This window comes from Neomonachus schauinslandi, chromosome 6 (genome assembly GCF_002201575.2).
Source record: "Neomonachus schauinslandi chromosome 6, ASM220157v2, whole genome shotgun sequence".
NCBI classification, from domain to species: domain Eukaryota; kingdom Metazoa; phylum Chordata; class Mammalia; order Carnivora; family Phocidae; genus Neomonachus; species Neomonachus schauinslandi.
Window position 1 is genome coordinate 102,921,515 of NC_058408.1, and position 20,971 is coordinate 102,942,485.

At 36.1% G+C, this 20,971-nt stretch overlaps 1 protein-coding gene and 1 non-coding gene across 3 annotated transcripts in view; one reads left to right on the plus strand and one right to left on the minus strand.

The window, feature by feature from the left end:
* ADK (adenosine kinase) overlaps nucleotides 1-20,653 on the plus strand; it is a 507,044-nt gene extending 486,391 nt beyond the window's left edge. For both annotated transcript variants that reach the window (XM_021699549.2, XM_021699550.1), the window contains exon 11: nucleotides 19,834-20,653. In XM_021699549.2, the coding sequence (XP_021555224.1) occupies nucleotides 19,834-19,958 (125 nt within the window). In that variant the 3' untranslated portion in view covers nucleotides 19,959-20,653. The remainder of the gene's footprint in view (nucleotides 1-19,833) is intronic.
* Nucleotides 17,298-17,404, minus strand: LOC123325137. Its single transcript, XR_006540247.1, has one exon. It is a non-coding gene; the product is annotated as a U6 spliceosomal RNA (small nuclear RNA).
* Nucleotides 20,654-20,971: the final 318 nt, after the last annotated feature.

A 20,971-nucleotide genomic window follows, 5' to 3' on the forward strand; every position in this document is an offset into this window, starting at 1 on the left:
ACCTGTTTTTTCTCTTTCCTATCCTTATTATCTATCACCTAGAACAGTGGTTCTCAAACTTGAGCATGCATCAGAATCACATGGAAGACTTGTTAAAAGACAGTTGCTGGGCCCTATCCGGTTTCTGATTCCGTAGGTCTAGAGTGGGACTTAGGTGATCCGGAGACCACACTTTGAGAACCACTCCTAAAATATTGCACTAGATTCCAATTTGATCTCTCTGCCAACAGTCTCTTTCCTAGTTAAGTTCATACTTCACACTTCTGCTAGGATTATTTTTAAAGTATTTACATAGTTTTCTCTCCTAAAACTATAAAATTCTCAAAGACAAACACTATGTCTTATCCATCTTTGAATCATGATGTCTAGTAATGGTAGGCATTCGAAAGCTGTTGACTGATTGAATAAATCAAAAGATTTTTGATGGCATTCTGGGTTTTTACTTCTTTTTCATTTGCTTCTTGTTATAAAACGTTAAGTATAGGAGTGGTAGTAGCATGAGTCTAATAAATTGAGGATTAGACTAGTCAGAGTTTTAGTATGTATCTTATTCTCTAAAGCAGCTACATTTAATAAAACTACAGCCTTTAGGTTGACCATTTCATGTGCCATGTGGCAGCATGTATCTGGTAACTATTGATCTAGAAGATATAGCAGACCAGTTTAAGAAAGCACATAAATCATCACTAAAGTGTAGATATCTAAGAAAGGTAGAAAACAAACAAAGAATTAAAAAATCAAATTGACCCAGAAAAGACTGAGAGCAAATTTTTTACAGGGAGAAGGATGGGGGAATACAGAATTCAGCACTGTTAGTTGCTGTAAAATATTATATCAGGTTTGCTTTAATTACATGGTAATGTCCCAAAGAACAAAGGTAAATTACATGATGACTTATGTTACTACTCCCACATTATCTCTTAATAACTATGTAATTAACTTATCACTACTATACAGTGTGTAGTTTGATATTACTCATGTATAAAGAACATTGATAACTTAAATGAATGAGCTGGGGTCGGGCAAGGGATGGAGACAGTAGGGAAATCATAGTATTGTAACATTCAGGAATTCAAATGATTCTTTAGGTCATTGACCCAGTCCTCAAGGATCTGAGCCAAAGCCTTAGAAAAGTACCAACGGATTCTGAGAAGAACTATGCAGCTTTCTGAAGACAAAAAACATACAATAAATAAATTTACCGAACAGTGGACTAGATAAGTGAGTCTGGTATAATGCATATACTTTTAAACAGTCCATTTTGTTTGAGGAGGTTTTTCTTTTTAAGTAAATATTAAGACTTTTTTTTTAATGGAAAAACCATTCTTTCAGTCATATCATTTTACCAAAACTTCTTAAGTTTATATGTGTGGCCCATGTGGTGAGGATGTGCAGCACCAGGAACTCTCATTCGTTGCTAATGGGAATGCAAAATGGTACAGCCACTTTGGAAAACAGTTTGGCAATTTCTTACAAAACACCCTCTTACCATACGACCCAGCAATCATACTCCTTGGTACATACCCAAATAAATTGAAAACTTATGTCCATGTTAAAATGGATGCACATGCTGATAACAGCCATAATCAATTTAATTGGCAAAACTTGGAAGCACGATGTCCTTCAGTAGGTGACTGGATAAACAAACTGTGGCACATCCACACAATGGAATAGTATTCAACCACAAAAAGAAGTGAGCTATCAAGCCATGAAAAGATAGAGAGAAAACTTAAACACATAGTACTAAATTAAAGAGGCCAATCTAAAAAGGCTATATACTGTATGATTCCAACTACATGACATTCTAGGAAAGGCAAAACTATGGACACAGCCAAAATATCAGTGGTTGTCAAGGACTTGGGGTGGGGAGTAGAGACAGATAAATGGGTAGAGTACAGAAGGTTTTTTTAAAGGCAGCAAAACTATACTATATGATACTGTAATGGTGGAAAACAGATCATTAAACATTTTTCAAGTCTTATAGAATGAACAACACAAAAAGTGAACCCTAATATAAACCATGGACTTTAGTTGTTAATAATGAATCAATATTGGGGTACCTGGGTGGCTCAGTCGGTTAAGCATCTGACTCTTGATTGCGGCTCAGGTCTCAGGTCATGAGATCAAGCCCCGCGTGGGACTCCACACTGAGCATGGAGCCTGCTTAAGATTCTCTCTCCCTCTGTCCCTCCCCCCAAAGCTTGCGGGCACTCACACTCTCTTTCTCTCTCAAAAAACAAACAACAAATGAATCAATATTGGCTCCTCAATTGTAACAGATGTACCACACCAATGCAAGGTGTTAACAATAAGGGAAATTGAAGTATGGAGGGATGAGAGGGTATAAAGGAACTCTGTACATTCCATTTTCTGTAAACTTAAAAATGCTCCAAAAAATAGAGTTTATTAATTTTTTTTAAAATGCCAAAGTGAAAAAACTTTTCTTCCATCTATGTCATTTTATTAGTATCTTCAGTATATGTGTATGCCCTGTGTTTCCCAGCTTCATCAGCTATGGTGTCCTATGGTGCTGAGTGTCTTATGGCCAGTGACCTCACAGATTTTACCAAAAAGCTTGTTTTCATTGATATCACATAATAGCCACTCTATCCAAGTACAGTGATCCTTTCTGCTTAATTCTGTCAGGAATTTTCCCAGCAATCCCTTCTAGGGAAGCATTGGTCCTTGAATCTCCATTTCAAAAGATGCAGACTGATTCACTTGGCATATAGTTTCTATAGAGGAAGACTTCATTTGGGGAAGAAAGACTGAGCTAAAGTCTCCTCAGAAATTTTCTGAGATGTGTCCTCTCACACAGCCTGTTTCCCTAAGTGTAAGAATACAGGAAGTAGTAAAGACCTTTATGTCCTTGAGGAATCTTCTAAGACGAGTGACCAATTTCATTGTGCTTATACTGATACTGACACTGATTTACTTTGTCGAAAGCTCTATTCCCAAGTGGCTATAATTATTAATGAACTCTAAAGGCATAAGTGGAAAACTGTTAGAACAAAACATCACTTAGCTGAAATTCTTGAATGAGTTATTCTTAACTGTTTATTTGAATAGTTAAATATCCCCATGTTATTGTTACTGGCTTTTTTTGGATTATAAAAGTAATATTGCTTATTGTAGAATATTTAGGAGATGAGCAAATAACATAAAAAATCATCTTTGAAATCTGGAAATGATAATGTTGCCTTTTTAGACACACATAAAATTTTTCCCTTTTTATTATTTTGAATAAAAAGGTTTCTAAAGTGGGGGCACCTGGGTGGCTCAATCAAATAAGCGTCTGACTTGATTTCGGCTCGGGTCATGATCCTCAGGCTCATGAGATTGAGCCTCTCATCAGGCTCCATCCTGAGTGTGGAGCCTGCTTAAGATTCTCTCTCTCTCAGGGCACCTGGGTGGCTCAGTTGGTTAAGTGACTGCCTTCGGCTCAGGTCATGATCCTGGAGTCCCTGGATCGAGTCCCGCATCGGGCTCCCTGCTCAGCAGGGAGCCTGCTTCTCCCTCTGACCCTCCCCCCTCTCATGTGCTCTCTGTCTCTCTCATTCTCTCTGTCTCAAATAAATAAATAAAATCTTTAAAAAAAAAAAAAAGATTCTCTCTCTCTCTCTCTCTCTGCTCCCTCCACCCCCACCCCTCGCTCATGCACATTCTCTTTCTCTCTCAAAAAAAAAGAGTTTCTAAAGTGTATTGCATGGATCTTACAAAAGACTAAAAATGGAAGGAAACACATATAGGATAGGTACAATAGCACTCTGTACTATCTTTGCAATTCTTCTGAAAGTCTAAAATTATTTCCAAATAAAATGTTTAAAAACAACTGGAACAGGATGGATTACTTAAGGCATGGTAGTGGAACAAAAATATAACTTTTTGGAAAAAACAAAGGTTGATCTCTACCAGTCATCATACTCAAAGAATTTCCAGATGGAATAAAAAGTTAAATGACCACAAATGAACTAAAAGAAAAGGTAGTCTAATATTTATCTGATCTCATGGTGTGGAAGACCTTTCTCAGCCTAAATTCAGTGGAAAATTTATTAACAAAAGGTTAATCTATCTGTATCACAATAAAAATAAAAGACAAATGACAAAGTAAGGAAAAGTATTTGCAACATATATAGTAGACAATCTGGGAATGTCTCTCAAAAATCAATAAAAGAAGAGAAGTATTCCAACAGAAAAATGGGTAAAAGTTGTCTTCAGTTTATAAAAAGAAATACAAATGGCTAGTAGGCATATAAACAAAAATGTTTTCAATATCCCTAATAACAAATAACTAAATTAAGACAAGATTCTGCCTTTAACTTTTCAAATTATCAAACAGAATTTTTTAATAGCAAGAATGCTATTGGGAGTGTACACTAATAAGATCTTTTTGAAAAGAAATTTGGCAATAAGTATGTAAAGCCTGAAAAAATATTAATTACCCTTAAAGAAATTTATCCTAAGGAAATTAAAAATGTGCACAATGATTAATGCTGTAAGAATTTTATAAAGATATTCATCACAGTGTTACTTATAATAAAAAAAATAGAAACAACCTAAATATCCAATACTAGGATTAAGTAAATTATGCTATATCCACATTTTTTTTTAAAGATTTTGTTTATTTATGTGACAGAGACACAGCGAGAGAGGGAACACAAGCAGGGGGAGAGGGAGAAGCAGGCTTCCCGCTGAACAGAGAGCCCCATGCTTAGCTCAATCCCAGGACCTGGGACCATGACCTGAGCCAAAGGCAGACACTTAACGACTGAGCCACCCAGGCGCTCCTGCTATATCCACATTTAAAAAGCATGGCCTCTAGGAATATTTAAAAATATGGAAAAATAATATACTTTTTATTGCAGGAATAATAAAATAAGTAGAAAATACAGCAGTACAAAAAGGATATATACGTATATAGTAGAAGTAATAGATACAATGAAAAGTAAACATTGGTCCTACCCCAATCCTCTAAGTCCCCTCCTCGAGGCAGCTTTCTTTGCTAGTTTTATTAAATCCATCCAGAAATATCCTGCACATGTATAAATTTGTGTATGTATTAATATCCCAGTTTTTATCAAATGAGAATACTATATACTGTGCTTACTGTTTTTTACCCTTGGTCTTTCATTTACTCATATCTAGGACATTGCTTCATAGCAGCACAAAAAGATCTACCTCATTCTGGCTAACTGCTTTATATTATTCCATTCCATGGATTTAGCCACTCCCCTCTTCAAATTGATGGGTTTTTTTTAACGTAAATCATACAGTGTTTTTAAGAAGAAATATGGTTGAGGGCGCCTGGGTGGCTCAGTTGTTTAAGCGACTGCCTTCGGCTCAGGTCATGATCCTGGAGTCCCGGGATCGAGTCCCACATCGGGCTCCCTGCTCAGCAGGGGGTCTGCTTCTCCCTCTGCCCTCTTCCCTCTCGTGCTCTCTGTCTCTCATTCTCTCTCTCTCAAATAAATAAATAATATCTTTAAAAAAAAAAAAAGAAGAAGAAGAAATATGGTTGATACTACCTTTGGCAAGTGATCAAACTTAACATCATCAAGGATGGAACAAACCAACACCATATACCCCCCAGTGAAATACTCTAAGAAGGACACAGCATCATTTCTGTGATACCCCTTCCAAACTTGTTAAACCTGAATCTAATCATGAAGAAACATTAGACAAACCCAAATTGAGGGATATTAAGTGAAACAACTTAGCTGGACTCTTAAAAAATGCCAGTTTTCAACTATTGAATGGGAGGGGGTACTTTTTTAGATTAAAAGAGACTAAAGGAACATGGTAACTAAATGGAACTGTGATCCTGGATTAGATTTTGAAGCAGGAAAAAAAAATCTATAAAGGGTATTACTGTGACAAGCAAGGATACTTTAATATGTTCTGTATATTAGATATAGTATAGTATTAATATTAAGTTGGTCTTTTTTATTACAAACAATGCTGCAGTGAGTGTCCTTATATATATGCCTTTGTACACATTTATGCATAAATGTAGCTTAGAGGTCATTTCCAATTCTTAGAAGAATTGCTGAGCTTGAAGCCTTTGTGTACTTACAGGTTTTTGGTTTTGCTTTTTTAAGTTTATTTATTTAGGTAATCTGTACATCCGGTGTGGGGCTCAAATTTACGACCCCAAGATCAAAAGTCGCATGCTCTTCTGACTGAGCCAGCCAGGCACCCCTGTACACTTACAGTTTGGGTAGATATTGCCTAAGTGCCCTTCAGAAATAGTGCTAACTTACACTCCAGTATATAATTATGTTCACTCTCTCATAATACAGTGTATTAATTATTTTTATCTTTACTAATCTCTTAAGTGAAAAATGGTATTACATTGTTTAGGTAATATATATTAAGTGAAAAAGGGCTATATGACAATATCTATAGTATGATACCGAGATACATATGTGTGATTAATACTAATTAGATATTAATATCCAGAAAACAAATTTGATTTGTTTTTTCCCTTCTCTGTAAGGTATCTTTGGAGAAACAGAAGTTTTCATTTCAGCATAGTTGAATATTTTAGTATTTTATTTTACAGTTAGTTTGTGCTTTTTGTGTCTTATTTAAGAATCCTTCTTACCGGGCACCTGGGTGGCTCAGATGGTTAAGCGTCTGCCTTCGGCTCAGGTCATGATCCCAAGGTCCTGGGATCGAGTCCCACATCGGGCTCCCTGCTCCTTGGGAGCCTGCTTCTCCCTCTGCCTCTCTCTCTCTGTCTCTCATGAATAAATAAATAAAATCTTTAAAAAAAAAAAAAAGAATCCTTCTTACCTCTACAACATTAGTATATTCTTTATTTTCTTCTAAAAGTCCTACAGTTTTGCCATTCACATTTAATTCCTTGATACATCTGGATTTTTTTAATATGGAATAAGGTAATTCTATTTTTCCAAATCAAAAATTAGTTGTCTAAACATTGTTTTCTAATAAACTATCCTTTCACCATGTATTCATAATGCTAATTCCACTGAAGCTTAAGTTTCCACATTTGCATGGCCCATTTCAGAACTATCTTTTCTTTTCCTTTGTACTATTTATCTATACCTATGACAATACCACACTGTACACTGTATTTATTATTATAGTTTTATAATAAGTGTTGGATCTGATCTTTCCTACCTTGTTTTTCTTCAGTAGGAATGTTTGGCTATTCTTGATTCTTTGTTTTTCATACAGATTTTAGGATCAACTTGTCAGTTCCCTAAAAACTTGTTGAGACTTTGATTTTGTATTCATGAATCTTCTTATCCAAGAACCTGGCATATCTCTCTATTTATTTAGGTCCTTTATAATGTTGCTTGATAAGGATTTATAATTTTGTTCATTAGAGACTGGCATAATTTATGTTGCTTTTGTATCGAATAGTTGCTGATATATATATGAATAATTGATTTTTGTATAGTTTTCTTATAACTAGCAATCTTTCCAAAGTCCCTTAAGTCCAACAATTTATAGATTATTTGGGGTTTTCTTTTTTCTTTTCTTTTTAGATTTATTTATTTATTTGAGAATGGGGGCGTGGCAGAGGGAGAGAGAGAATCTCAAGAAGACTTGGCGCTGAGCCCAGAGCACAACGTGGGGCTCGGTCCCACGACCCCGAGATCATGACCCGAGCTGAAATCAATAGTCTGGACGCTTAACCGACTGAGCCACCCAGGCGCCCATATTTGGGGTTTTCTATATACAATCCTCTCAACTGAAAATAACAACAAATTTATTTCATTTTTTACACTTTTTAATTTTTTTTCTTAGTCTTATTGCTCTTGCTAGGATCTCCGTGCTATATTAAATAGCACTGATTTTTCTTTATAATGGAACTATATGTGTTCTATTTACTTCTTAATTCTACTGTTTTACTACTTTTTCCTACTTTTTCTACATTTATTGGTTATTACTTTTACAATCGAGAAAAAAAAATTTTCCCTTGCTTTCTTGAACTAAATAGGCTCTAAGTGAAGTTCTTTTTTTTTTTTTTAAGATTTTATTTATTTATTCATGAGAGAAAGAGAGAGAGAGAGACAGAGGGAGAAGCAGGCTCCCAAGGAGCAGAGAGCCCGATGCGGGACTCGATCCCAGGACCCTGGGATCATGACCTGAGCCGAAGGCAGACGCTTAACCATCTGAGCCACCCAGGCACCCTCTAAGTGAAGTTCTAAGGGGCAGTCATTGAAAGTGTAATATACATGACCATGGAAGCTGCTATTGCTTCAAGTCTTGTACCAGAGGTATTACTCTATTTCACATTGTTAGTTTCCTCTGACCTTTATATTATATGGCTTAAAAACTACTTCAAACACATATACATTTGTCTATATTGTCAGGTAAACAAATGTGTAAGAATTAAATTTAGCATAAAATGTGATTTTTAAAGAAAATTACATATATTCTAAAAATGCTTTTCAAGTGTTTTTCTCTCCATATACATATTATGGTCTGTTATGGTCTGTATATTAAAAGGCTTTGGGGACTATATAAGAAATAAAGAGATAATCACTGATATGTACTTATGCAGTATCGTTGGAGAAGCAATTTGAGATAATACAAGATGCTAACACTTGTAAAAGGTGAATTATTAAATTTCATTCTTCCATTGTGTTCAGAAAAGATGCATGATATGATTTTGATCTTTTTGTATTTATTGAGACTTGTTTTGTGGCCTAACATGTGATCTATTCTGGAGAATGTTCCATGTGCGCTTGAAAAGAATGTGTATTCTGCTGTTTTTGGATGGAATGTTCTGTATATATGTTATGTCCATCTGGTCCAGTGTGTCATTCAAAGCCACTGTTTCCTTGTTGATTTTTCTGTCTGGATGATCTATCCATTGATGTAAGTGGGATGTTAAAGTCCCCTACTGTTACTGTATTACTAATAACTTTCTTCCTTTGTGTCTATTAATAGTTGCTTTATATATTTAGGTGCTCCTGTGTGCCTGTGTTGGGTGCATAGCTATTTACAATTGTTAAATCTTCTTGTTGAATTGTTGAATTGTGTCCTTTATGTAGACAGAGAAAGCTCTGTTGTTTTAAAGTCTATTTTGCCCAGGGGCACGTGAGTGGCTCAGTCCGTTGAATGTCTGACTCTTGATCTCAATTCAGGTCTTGATCTCAGGGTCATGAGTTCAAGCCTCACCTTGAGCTCCATGCTGGGCACTGACCCTACTTAAAAGACAAATAAATAAATAATGTCTATTTTGTCCAATGTAAGTATTGCTACCCCAGCTTTCTTTTTGCTTCCATTTGCACGGTAAATATTTTTCCATCCTTTCACTTCCAAACTGCATTTGTTTTTAGGTCTGAAGTGAGTCTCTTGTCGGCAACATATACATAGGTCTTATTTTTTCATCCATTCAGTCACCCTGTCTAGATTAGAGCATTTAGTCCATTTACATTTAAAGTAATTATTGATAAGTATGTACTTTTTGCCATTTTGTTACTTGTTTTCTGGTTGTTTTTCTAGTTCCTCTCTGTTCCTTTCTTCTTTTCTTGCTCTCTTTCCTTGTAGTTTGATGGCTTTTTTTAGTGTTATGTTTGGATTCCTTCCTGTTTATTTATTTTTTCTTTATTAGACACAAGAAAAAATCTGGAAAGAACACAGATATATGGAGGCTAAATAACATGCTACTAAACAATGAATGGGTCAACCAAGAAATCAAAGAGGAAATAAAAAAATACAGGGTACAAATGAAAATGAAAACAAAATGATCCAAAATCTTTGGTATGCAGCAAAAGCTGTTTTAAGAGGGAAGATTATAGCAATACAGGCCTACCTCAAGAACCAAGAAAAGAAAAATCTCGAATAAACAACCTAACCTTATACCTAAAGAAGCTAGAAAAGCCAGCAGAAGGAAGGAAATAATAAAGATTAGAGCAGAAATAAATGAAACAGAAACTTAAAAAACAATAGAACAGATCAATGAAATCAGAAGCTTGTTCTTTGAAAAGATCAACAAAATTGATAAACTCTTAGCTAGACTGACAAGAAAAAAGAAAGAGGACTCACATAAAATCGGAAATGAAGGAGAAACAACAACCAACACCACAGAAATACAAAGGTTTATAAGAGAATATTATGAAAACTTATATGCCTGTTGGACAGCCTAGAAGAAATGGATAAATTCCTGGAAATGTATAACTTTCCAAAACTGAATCAGGAAGAAATCGAAAATTTGAACAGGCCTATTACTAGCAATGAAATTGAATCAGTAAGCAAAACAAACAATAACAACAACAAAAACCTTAATTCTTCCAAGTTCATAAAATCTGTGTGGCATGGCTTTCCTATTTTATGACAACCAGAAAAGCTAAGTCATTCTTTTTGTTGTGAATGTTGAATGAAAAATGATAGAGTCTACTGGGCTTTTAGTTCTGCCCACCATGAAAACTATTGGTGAAGGAACTATGGGAAAGAAAAAATTGACTTACAGACTTTGTTCATTTCTTTCTAAAATATCCCTAGCTCATAAGTGTCTCGATTAAGGCTTTCATACCTACTGACAATATTTCTCACTTTTCTTTAAATGACACTGAGGAAATTCTAGGTATTATATCTCTAATATGGTAACTACATAAAATAGACAAATTAAGTCAGGAAATTATATTGCCTTTTGCCCACACCAGCCATCCCACCTCTATGTGCTTTGAGGAAACTAGCCTAGCAGCTCCTCTCTGCGCAGTTTAAATCCATGTTTCCGGTCTCATCTCAGGTAATGCATTCAGTTATGCTAAAATCGGTCAGTCTCCTTAACATTGGTAAAAGAAAAATCCAAATGAAAGTAACCAGAAGGTAAGAAGCTATACTAATTGCTAGTGGACAGAGGTTTATTCTGATAGCTCTGGATCTGTGATTGTTCCAAGATTCAGAGCCAGCCAACGCTAGCCCTAGGAACCAAATTCATTGTCAATGAGAAGTCTTCACCCACCGTATGCCTCAACAGCTTGAGACCTAAGGTCCATGACATGACCCAAATTTCAGAAGGGTCAGAGAGGCTGTGGGAATAAGCCTATCGGTAGAAGGATTAGAAAGGAGTTCTACAGATACCGGAGAGGAGGAACCAAAGTAGAAAGGCACAACTGGATCAGCGTATGAGTTCCTGATTGGAAACCTGTTCTGATGTTTCTTGTTCTCCAGTGTTATGCCTCCTGTTTTTGTTCTCTTGACTATGTTGGAAGGCATATATGCAGAACCTTACCCTTCGTTTTCAAGATAATGTACTGATGAGGACCATAAGAACCAGGAAAAAAGCACCAACAAAAAGGGTTCCTGGGCGACTTTTTCATGTTGAGCACACATGCCAAGTCAGTCATGTAAGATTTTTCTTGTTGAATTCCTGATAGGCCCAAAATCTTTACTAAAAGAGAGCAAACTTCTTTTTTGATATATATCTGCAAGCCATATTTATCTGTTATAGTGTGTGCCAACCATACTCTTTAAAATTCACCACATTCAGTGAATAAGATATGAATAATCACTTTGTTTCCTTGCTGAATAGTATTTATATATATTAATAGCATATTGCTATTGTTGATATTTTTCCCTACCTAAAAAAATACTTTATTAGAATAAAATCACCAAAATGCAAATAACTTTTAAAAATAGAGGAAGACCAAAAATCCTTTAGAAGAATAAGTGAAAGATAAGAACAAACCAGAGATTTGTTCTTTAGACGTATAAAATGTTCAGCCTCACTCATAATAAGGGAATGCAAATTAAAATTACATTGAGATATCATTTCTAACCCATTGGCAAAATCAAAGCTTGACAGTACACTCTGTTGGTGAGGTTGTGGGGAAACGAACACTCTTAAACATTACTAGTGGAAATACAAAGTCATTCAACTTTTTTGAAAGGGGATTTGGCAGTATCTAACAAAACTACTTGTGTATCTACACTTCAACCCAAAAATTCTACTTCTAGAAATTTATCCTGAAGATACATCACCCCTCAACAACACAAAGACATATATGCAAAAGGTTATCCATTGTGGCATTCTTTGTGACTACAAAGCATTGGAAACTATATCCAGGTAATCAAAATGAACATCACCGGTGACTAGCAACTGGACATAATGTGCCTCTAAATGTGATACCCTGAGAAGGACACAACATAATTTTTCTAATATTCTGGCCAGAAATGCATAATCTGAATTAAATCATGAGGAAATACCAGACAAACCCAAAATGAGAATCACTCTGCTAGATAGGAGGTAGGGGAAGACTGTATGCTTCAAAAATGTCCCTATCACACGGTCCCCTGGGTGGCTCAGTCGGTTAAGCGTCTGCCTTCGGCTCAGGTCATGATCCCAGTGTCCTGGGATCGAGCCCCACGTCCGACTCCCTGCTCGGTGGAGAGCCTGCTTCTCCCTCTCCCTCTGCCTGCCACTCTGCCTGCTTGTGCTGTCTCTCTTTCTGTCGAATAAATAAATAAAATCTTAAAAAAAAAATTCCTGTCACAAAAGTCAAAGAAAGTCTGAGGAATGTTCGAAAGTAAAGAAGACCAAAAACATAACAAATCCTACCCTAAATTCTATCCTGAAAGGAAAAAATGTGCTATAAAGAACATTATTTGGGGGGCGCCTGGGTGGCTCAGATGGTTAAGCGTCTGCCTTCGGCTCAGGTCATGATCCCAGGGTGCTGGGATCGAGTCCTGCATCGGGCTCCCTCCTCAGCGGGAGCCTGCTTCTCCCTCTGCCTCTGCCTCGCTCTCTCTCTCTCTCTGACTCTCATGAATAAATAAATAAAACATTTTTAAAAAAAAACAACACATTATTTGGGAGTGCCTGTCTGGCTCAGGCAGTAGCGCATGCAACTCTTGATCTCAGGATTGTGAGTTCAAATCCCCATGTTGGGTGTAGAGATTACTTAAAAATAAAAACATCTCTAACAAAAAAAAAAAAAGAACATTATTGGATCATTGACAAAACTGGGATATGGAGAGTAAAATTAGATAACGGTATTCTAACAGTGTTACTGAAGTTAATAACTGTGGTTATATAAGAGAATAATTCTCAGGAAACACCAATGTATTTAAAGGTAAAGAAGCATGATAAATGCAAATACAGCAAAAACCTGTATAAAAAGAAAGTATATGTGCACAAAAGGAGTAAAATGTTAACAATAAGTGCATCTGGGTAAAGGATATGTGGATGTTTTTCACATTATTTTTATTCTTGCAACTTTTCTGTGAATTTGAAATTATTTCCAAATAAAGCATTTTATTCAAAATACATTTTGGTCAGCTAATAATTAAAAATTCTAACTTAAAAAATTACATTGGGAAACATTGCAGTAAGTCAAATAAGCCAGACACAAAAGGACAAATATTGTGTGATCCTACTCATATGAGGTACCTAGAATAGGCAAATTCATAGAGACAGAAAGTAGAGTAGCAGTTGCCAGACGCCAGAAGTATGGCGGAATTAGAGAGTTACTGTTTAAAGAATATAGAGTTTCTGTTGAAGTGATGAAAAAGTTCTGGAAATTGATAAAAGTGACAATTACACAACTTTGCAAAATGATCTTAATGCCATGAATTGCATGCTTAAAAATGGTTAAAATGGTAAACTAGGTTATATATATCTTTTACACAATAAAAAATTATCTTAGAATGTTTATTCATGTTATAATAGGATTCCCTATGATTCTTAACATATAACCTCCCTTTGTTTAAACCATTATACACAGTCTTTAAGATTCACATCAGCTACTGTATGAAGGTTCCACTTACAATCAATTATATAACATCTGTAGTTTGTCTCAGCTGGTTTTTCAAAATAGATTATTGAAAACTGTTATTCACCTGGGGCAAAGGTCTTAGCTTTTTTCTGCATTCAGGCTTTCCAGTTGTCAACGCAAATGTCTCCTCACAGCACTTTACTTCAGACATCAACTAGCTCTTCTTTTAGAAAGAGGATGCTGGTACTTATGCTTCACAAAAATATTTCATAAACGTAAGCTTTTCTTTTTCTCACAAAGATCATACCAGAAGGAATGAGGAAAACAGATGTTGCATGTAAGACTTCCCATAGACGTGTTTCCATTGTAAGCTGATCTGACTCTGAATTTGGTGTCTGCTTCATTCACTGTGTGGGCTGAGCATTTTAGTCTCACAGTTTGGCTGAAAGTTAACGTTGACCTTTGACTGTTACCTGAAAACTCAAATGATAAAATACTCTTACTAAACCTCTTGAGGGAGTGATTTCACATTCTAAGCAAATGTCTTCAAAATATATCACTCCATTAACCAAATTAATTTTATTCTTTGGTTGGGAATACTTATTTTACTAGATACAGAGCATTCCCCAAATCTGACAGGGAAAAAGCTTGGGTGGTCAGAGCGGTAGAGAAGAAAGGACATAAATCTCTTAAAATGCTCTCTACAGGTCATTATACCACAGCTTCTCAATTAATCTTCACCCCCAGCAGGCTGCCAAGGCCTAGGGAACAACCTGGAAGCCTGGCTACAGAACATTTCTCATTATCTGTTCTTCTGAGTATTTGAGTACTGCTAAGCAGCTCATGTTTTCCCTAGAGGGAAAGTAGCCCCAGATTCTTCTGTTCTTGACCTGTCTTATTTGTAACTATAACACTTTCTCCCTTTTTTCTTCTTTTATAGTTTTATTTTAGTATAACTGATACACAATAAACTGCACATATTTAAAGGGTATAATTTTGCAAATGTTAACATAACATACATCCATGAAACCATCACTGTAGACATATCCACTACTCCCATGCTCTTTTGTAATCCTGGCTTCCTTCCTCTTCTCATCCACATTTGGATCATTTCCAGTTTGGGGCTTTTATAAATAAAGCTGCTGTGAACATTCACTACAAATCTTTGGTGTGAATATATGCTTTCATTTACCTTGAGTTAAATGCTTAGAAATAGAATGACTAGGTCATATGGTAAATGTATGTTTGACTTTTTAAGACACTGACATATGGTTTTCAAAGTGGTATTAATAATTTTATATTCCCACTATCAATATATGAGAGTTCCAAATGACCCAAACCCTCGTCAACACTTGTTATGGTCAGTCTTTTTAATTTTAGCCATTCTAGTGGGTTGACAGTAGTATTTAATGATGGGTTTTTTTTTTTTTTAAGATTTTATTTATTTATTTGACAGAGAGAGACACAGCGAGAGAGGGAACACAAGCAGGGGAAGTGGGAGAGGGAGCAGGGAGTGGGAGCAGAGCAGGGAGCCTGATGTGGGACTCGATCCCAGGACCCTGGGATCATGACCTGAGCCGAAGGCAGTCGCTTAACCGACTGAGCCACCCAGGTGCCCTTAATGGTGGTTTTTAATTTGCATTTCTCTAATGAGTAATGGTGTTGAACATCTTTTCCTGAGCTTATTTGGCATTTGTTTATCTTCTTTGCTAAAATGTTAATGCAATTCTTTTGAACCCATTTTTTATTGGGTTGTTTCTTATTACAGAGGTGTAGAAGTATTTAATTTGGCAAAGTCCAGTTATTTTTTCCTATGTAAAAGTTTGTACTTTTTATGTCTTACTTAAGAGATTTTTTGGCAAATTCAAAATCACTAAGATTTTCTCTGTTTCCTTCTCAGAATTTTATAGTTTTAGCTCTTATATTTAGATCTGTGATCCATTTCAAGTTAATTTCTGTAGGTGATGTGAGGTAGGTAAGGGTTAAAGTGGTTTGTTTTTGTTTTTTTTAAATATGCCATCCAGCTGTTCTAAGACCATTTGTTTAAAAAATTTTCTTTTCTCCACTGGATTGCTTTGCTTTTGTCAAAAATCAATTGATGTTATAGAAGTAGGTTTATTTCTGGACTCTTTGTGCAGTTGCATTGATCTGTTTTTCTTTATGCCAGTAGCATAGTGTCTTGATTATTTTAGTTCTGTAATAAGTTTTAACTCAGGTAGTCTTGTTTTTAAAGATGTGTTTGACTAATCTTAGTCTTTTGCGTATCCACATAAATATTGGAATCAGTTTGTCAGTTTCTATAAGAAAAGCCTGCTGGAGGGGCGCCTGGGTGGCTCAGTTGGTTAAGCGACTGCCTTCGGCTCAGGTCATGATCCTGGAGTCCCGGGATCGAGTCCCACATTGGGCTCCTGGCTCGGCAGGAAGCCTGCTTCTCCCTTTCCCACTCCCCCTGCTTGTGTTCCCTCTCTCGCTGTCTCTCTCTCTGTCAAATAAATAAATAAAATCTTTTAAATAAATAAATAAATAAAAATAAAATAAAAAGAAAGAAAAGCCTGCTGGAGGGATGCCTAGATGGCTTAGTTGGTTAAGCATCTGCCTTCGGCTCAGGTCATGATCTTGGGGTCCTGGGATCAAGTCCCACATCGGGCTCCCTGCTCAGCTGGAAGCCTGCTTCTCCCTCTGCCTGCCACTCTCACTGTTTGTGTTTCTCTCTCTCTCTCTCTGACAAATAAATAAAATCTTTTATTTTTTTTTAAAGATTTTATTTATTTATTTGACAGAGAGAGAGCACAAGTAGGCAGAGTGGTAGACAGAGAGAGAAGGAGAAGCAGGCTCCCTGCTGAGCAGGGAGCCCGATGCGGGGCTCGATCCCAGGACCCTGGGATCATGACCCGAGCCGAAGGCAGACGCTTAACGACTGAGGCACCCAGGCACCCCAATAAATAAAATCTTTAAAAAAAAGAAAAGCCTGCTGGAATTTTCCACAGAAAATTTTCTTCGAGCTGTTAACAATATTGAATCTCCTGACCCGTGAACACTTTCTATCTCTCCATTTTTGTAGGTTTCTTTTACTACTATTTTTGGCATTGTTTTGTCATTTTTCAGTGTGCAGGTCTTATACTTTTATCAGTTGCTACACATATTTCATGGTATGGTGAAAGCTATTTTTAATATCAATTTCTAACTGCTGGTGGTACATACAGTTGCTATATATACACACAGTATGGTGTGTATATAGTATGGAAATTCAATTGATTTTGGGGTAGTGATCTTGTATCCTGCAACTTTACTAAAGTCACTTCCTAGTTCTAGTAACTTTTTTCTAGATTCCATAGGCTATTTTACAAAGACCAGTAATTTCTCAATCTGAGATTATAGACATTGTAAGATTTTTAGCAGCATCCCTCATTCTACTCACTAAATGCCAGTAGCACCCTCTGCCCCAGTTGTGAAAACCAAAAATTGCCAGACATTGCCAAATGTCCTGGTGCTGTGGGGGCAGAGCAAAATTATCCACTGTTGAGAACCATAGACTTAGACAATCATACCATCTGCAAATAAAGACAGTTTTACTTCTTTCTCCATCTTGATGCCTTTTTTAAAAATGTGAAACATTTCACGAATTTGCTTATCATCCTTGTGCAAGGGCCATGCTAATCTTCTCTGTATTATTCCAATTTTAGTATATGTGCTGCCAGAGTTAGCACTTGATACCTTTTATTTATTTCTTTTGTTTGCCTTATTGCACTGGCTAAAGTGTCCAGTACAGTGTTTAAGAACAAACATTTTTGTTTTGTTCTTGATCTTAAGGGGAAAACATTCCATCATCCACCATTAATAATTTTAACTGTAAATTTTTTAAGTGCCCTTTTTCAAGGTGAGCAAGTTCCCTTCTATTCCTAGGTTGCTTAAAGTTGTTATTAGAAATGTATGTTGGATTTTGCCAAATGCTTTTTCTTCTTGCATTAGGTGATCTTATGGTTTTGTTAGTTATGCTAAATTATATTGACTAATTTTTGAATGTTAAACCAACCTTGCATTCCTAGGTGGGTTTATAATAATAAATTATTATATTTTTAAATATACTATTGGATTTGATTTGCGAAGATTTTCTTTAAAATATTTGCATCTAGGGCACCTGGGTGGCTCAGTCGTTAAGCGTCTGCCTTCGGCTCAGGTCATGATCCTGGGGTCCTGGGATCGAGTCCCACATCGGGCTCCCTGCTCGGCAGGAAGCCTGCCTCTCCCTCTCCCACTCCCCCTGCTTGTGTTCCTGCTCTAGCTATCTCTCTCTCTGTCAAATAAATAAATAAAATCTTTTAAAATAAATAAATAAATAAATAAATAAAATAAAATAAAATATTTGCATCTTGGGGCACCTGGGTGGCTCAGTCATTAAGCGTCTGCCTTCAGCTCAGGTCATGATCCCAAGGTCCTGGGATCCAGCCCCGCATCGGGCTCCTTGCTCCACAGGAAGCCTGCTTCTCCCTCTCCCACTCCCCTTGCTTGTGTTCCCTCTCTCACTGTGTCTCTCTCTGTCAAAAAATAAATAAAATCTTTAAAATAAAATAAAATATTTGCATCTTTTTTTATTTTGGTGTCAGAGTAATGCTGGCCTCAAGGAATAAGTTAAGAAGTATTTTCAGTTTTCAGCTTTCTGAAGAGGTTATTGTATAGGACTAATATTATTTTTACTTCTTTTTTTTTTTTTTTTTTTTTTTTTTTTTTTTTTTTTTTTTTTTTTTAGATTTTATTTATTTGACAGAGAGAGACAGCGAGAGCAGGAACACAAGCAGGGGGAGTGGGAGAGGGAGAAGCAGGCTTCCCGAGGAGCAGGGAGCCCGATGCGGGACTCGATCCCGGGACCCCAGGATCACGACCTGAGCCGAAGGCAGACGCCCAACGACTGAGCCACCCAGGCGCCCTATTTTTACTTCTTAAATATTTGGTAGAATTCACCAGTGACATCACTTGGGCCTGGAATTGTCTTTATGGGAAACTTTTTAACTGTAAAATCAATATATTTAATAGGTGCAAAGCTAATCAGGTTATCTATTTCTTCCTGAGCTTGAGCTTTGATAGTTTGTGTCTTTCCAAGAATTTGTCCAGTTCATCAACTTGTCAAATCTATTGGCACACAGTTGGTAATGTTTCTTTATTATTCTTTTAGTGTATGTAGATTCTATAGTGACATCATCTCTCTTATTCCCAATACTGATAATTTATGTCTTCTCTCTCTTATTTGCTGATCATTCTGCCTACATGTTTAATTTTGTCCTACTTAGACTCCCAAATCCATCTCCTCAACTCAGTGAGACTGTTGAGCTCTGCCTAGGTTGTCGCTCCTCGTGTTGTAGCCTAGTAACTCTCTCTAGGTGGTAAGCTAGAGCAATTTTACAGTTTATCCCCTTTGTTTCCCTTCTTCCATGGATCTTTTACAGTATTTGAAAAACCTTGTTTCATTTACTTTGTCTTTATTTGAGTTGTTTCTGGAGAAAGCGTAAGTGTGGTTCCTTTTATTTCATCTTGGTTAGAAACAGAAGTCCTCAACACTACTTTCTACTTTATCACATTTATTTTAATGTCAAGCTGGTCCATGATGTTTGACTATAGAAATCACTTCACTGTTGCTTCTTGGAGTAAAAGGGAGATGTAAGGTCCTTTGTAACTCTTCAGCTCTTAAATCTGTACTTGGAGAGACATCCAGATGATAGAATTTTGTCCAAAAGCAATATGCTAGGAATAACAACATGTAAGGAATCCAGACAGATAGAGAGGGATAACTAATACCTTCTCGGCTGTAAAACCCAAGGTAATATTATTTGACCAGTACTTCTTACTCACAACCTCTTAATCTCAAAACTAAAGGAAAGCATGATGATGCTTTAGGCATACAAAGTCTAGAATGACTTGATGGTGAGTCATCATGTCCCAACTTGAGCTCTTTAAAAGAAATATCGAGGGAAGCTCATGATGTTTGGGGGAAGAACTCTCTAACACTTGAGGTTTAACACTTAACTATCAACACTGAAGAAAGGGATAGGTACATAGACTAATTTTGGCCTGACCCAAAATGACCTTTCTCATGCTGTTATAATAGCAATACTGATGTTCTTCCCTTTTGTCTGTGTTCCAGGTTTTCTGTCTCAACTGGTCTCTGACAAGCCCCTGACTGAATGCATCCGTGCTGGTCACTATGCTGCAAGTGTCATAATTAGGCGGACTGGCTGCACTTTTCCTGAGAAGCCAGACTTCCACTGACAGAAAAGCAGGAAACCCAAGCCCAGGAGAATAGACACTGCCCTGATTGCTTCCTGGGAATTCTCATATTAATAAAGAAGAAAACTATCTGCCATCTTTTCCTACTATAATAATACTCATTCTTAATTTAGGGAATACAGTAATGCTCAGTAGAATCTTTATTCTCTCAACAACCTAAAAAAATAATGTCAATTTCCATAGTTTGATAGTGCCACTTAAATGTTGATTAAACAGGAATATAACATTTCAATGGAAATTTTTATTTCATTTTCAATTACTTTGTAAATTCATGTGTATTTAGCAAATTGATCAGTTTTTACATTTCTGCTTTGAATGCAGATGCAATTTAATATAATAGATTTTTAAACAGGAATTAATTCTAACACATCAATCTTCAGCTTTTTATACAAGTATATTTAATTTAGGAGTGTGTGTATATATATATGTACGTGTGTATATGCATACATACATATATGTGTACCACATATATAAATGATAAACGGTCAAATAAGGTACAGAAATATATATCTTGCCAAGTTATGCCAAATAATCTCTTTAGCACATACTCAAACATGTAATAAACTTTGGATAATTAAATAATTTGCCAAATTATGTTATATTACAGTATTCAAATTATAATCTTATATTTACCTATGATACTCTGATTTGATACAAATAAAAACATCATATGGGAATTTTTTTCTGTCTTTGCTCTGTGCTCAATAAACTAAGGAAATAAGATCATTATTTAATATTAGGCCCCAAAATGATATCTAATTCATTTATGGTGATAGAAAGAACAATATAATACATTGAAAAATAAATTAGTATTTGAGACCAGTAAGTCACTGTTTTAAGGAAAACGGAATTGCATAATAGAACCTCTGGAGTCAGACTTAATTACCTTTATATAACCTTGTGCAAATTACTCAGCCTCTTTTTTTAAAAAAATTTTATTTATTTGACAGAGCACAAGCAGGAGGAGCAGCAGAGGGGGAGGGAGAAACATACTC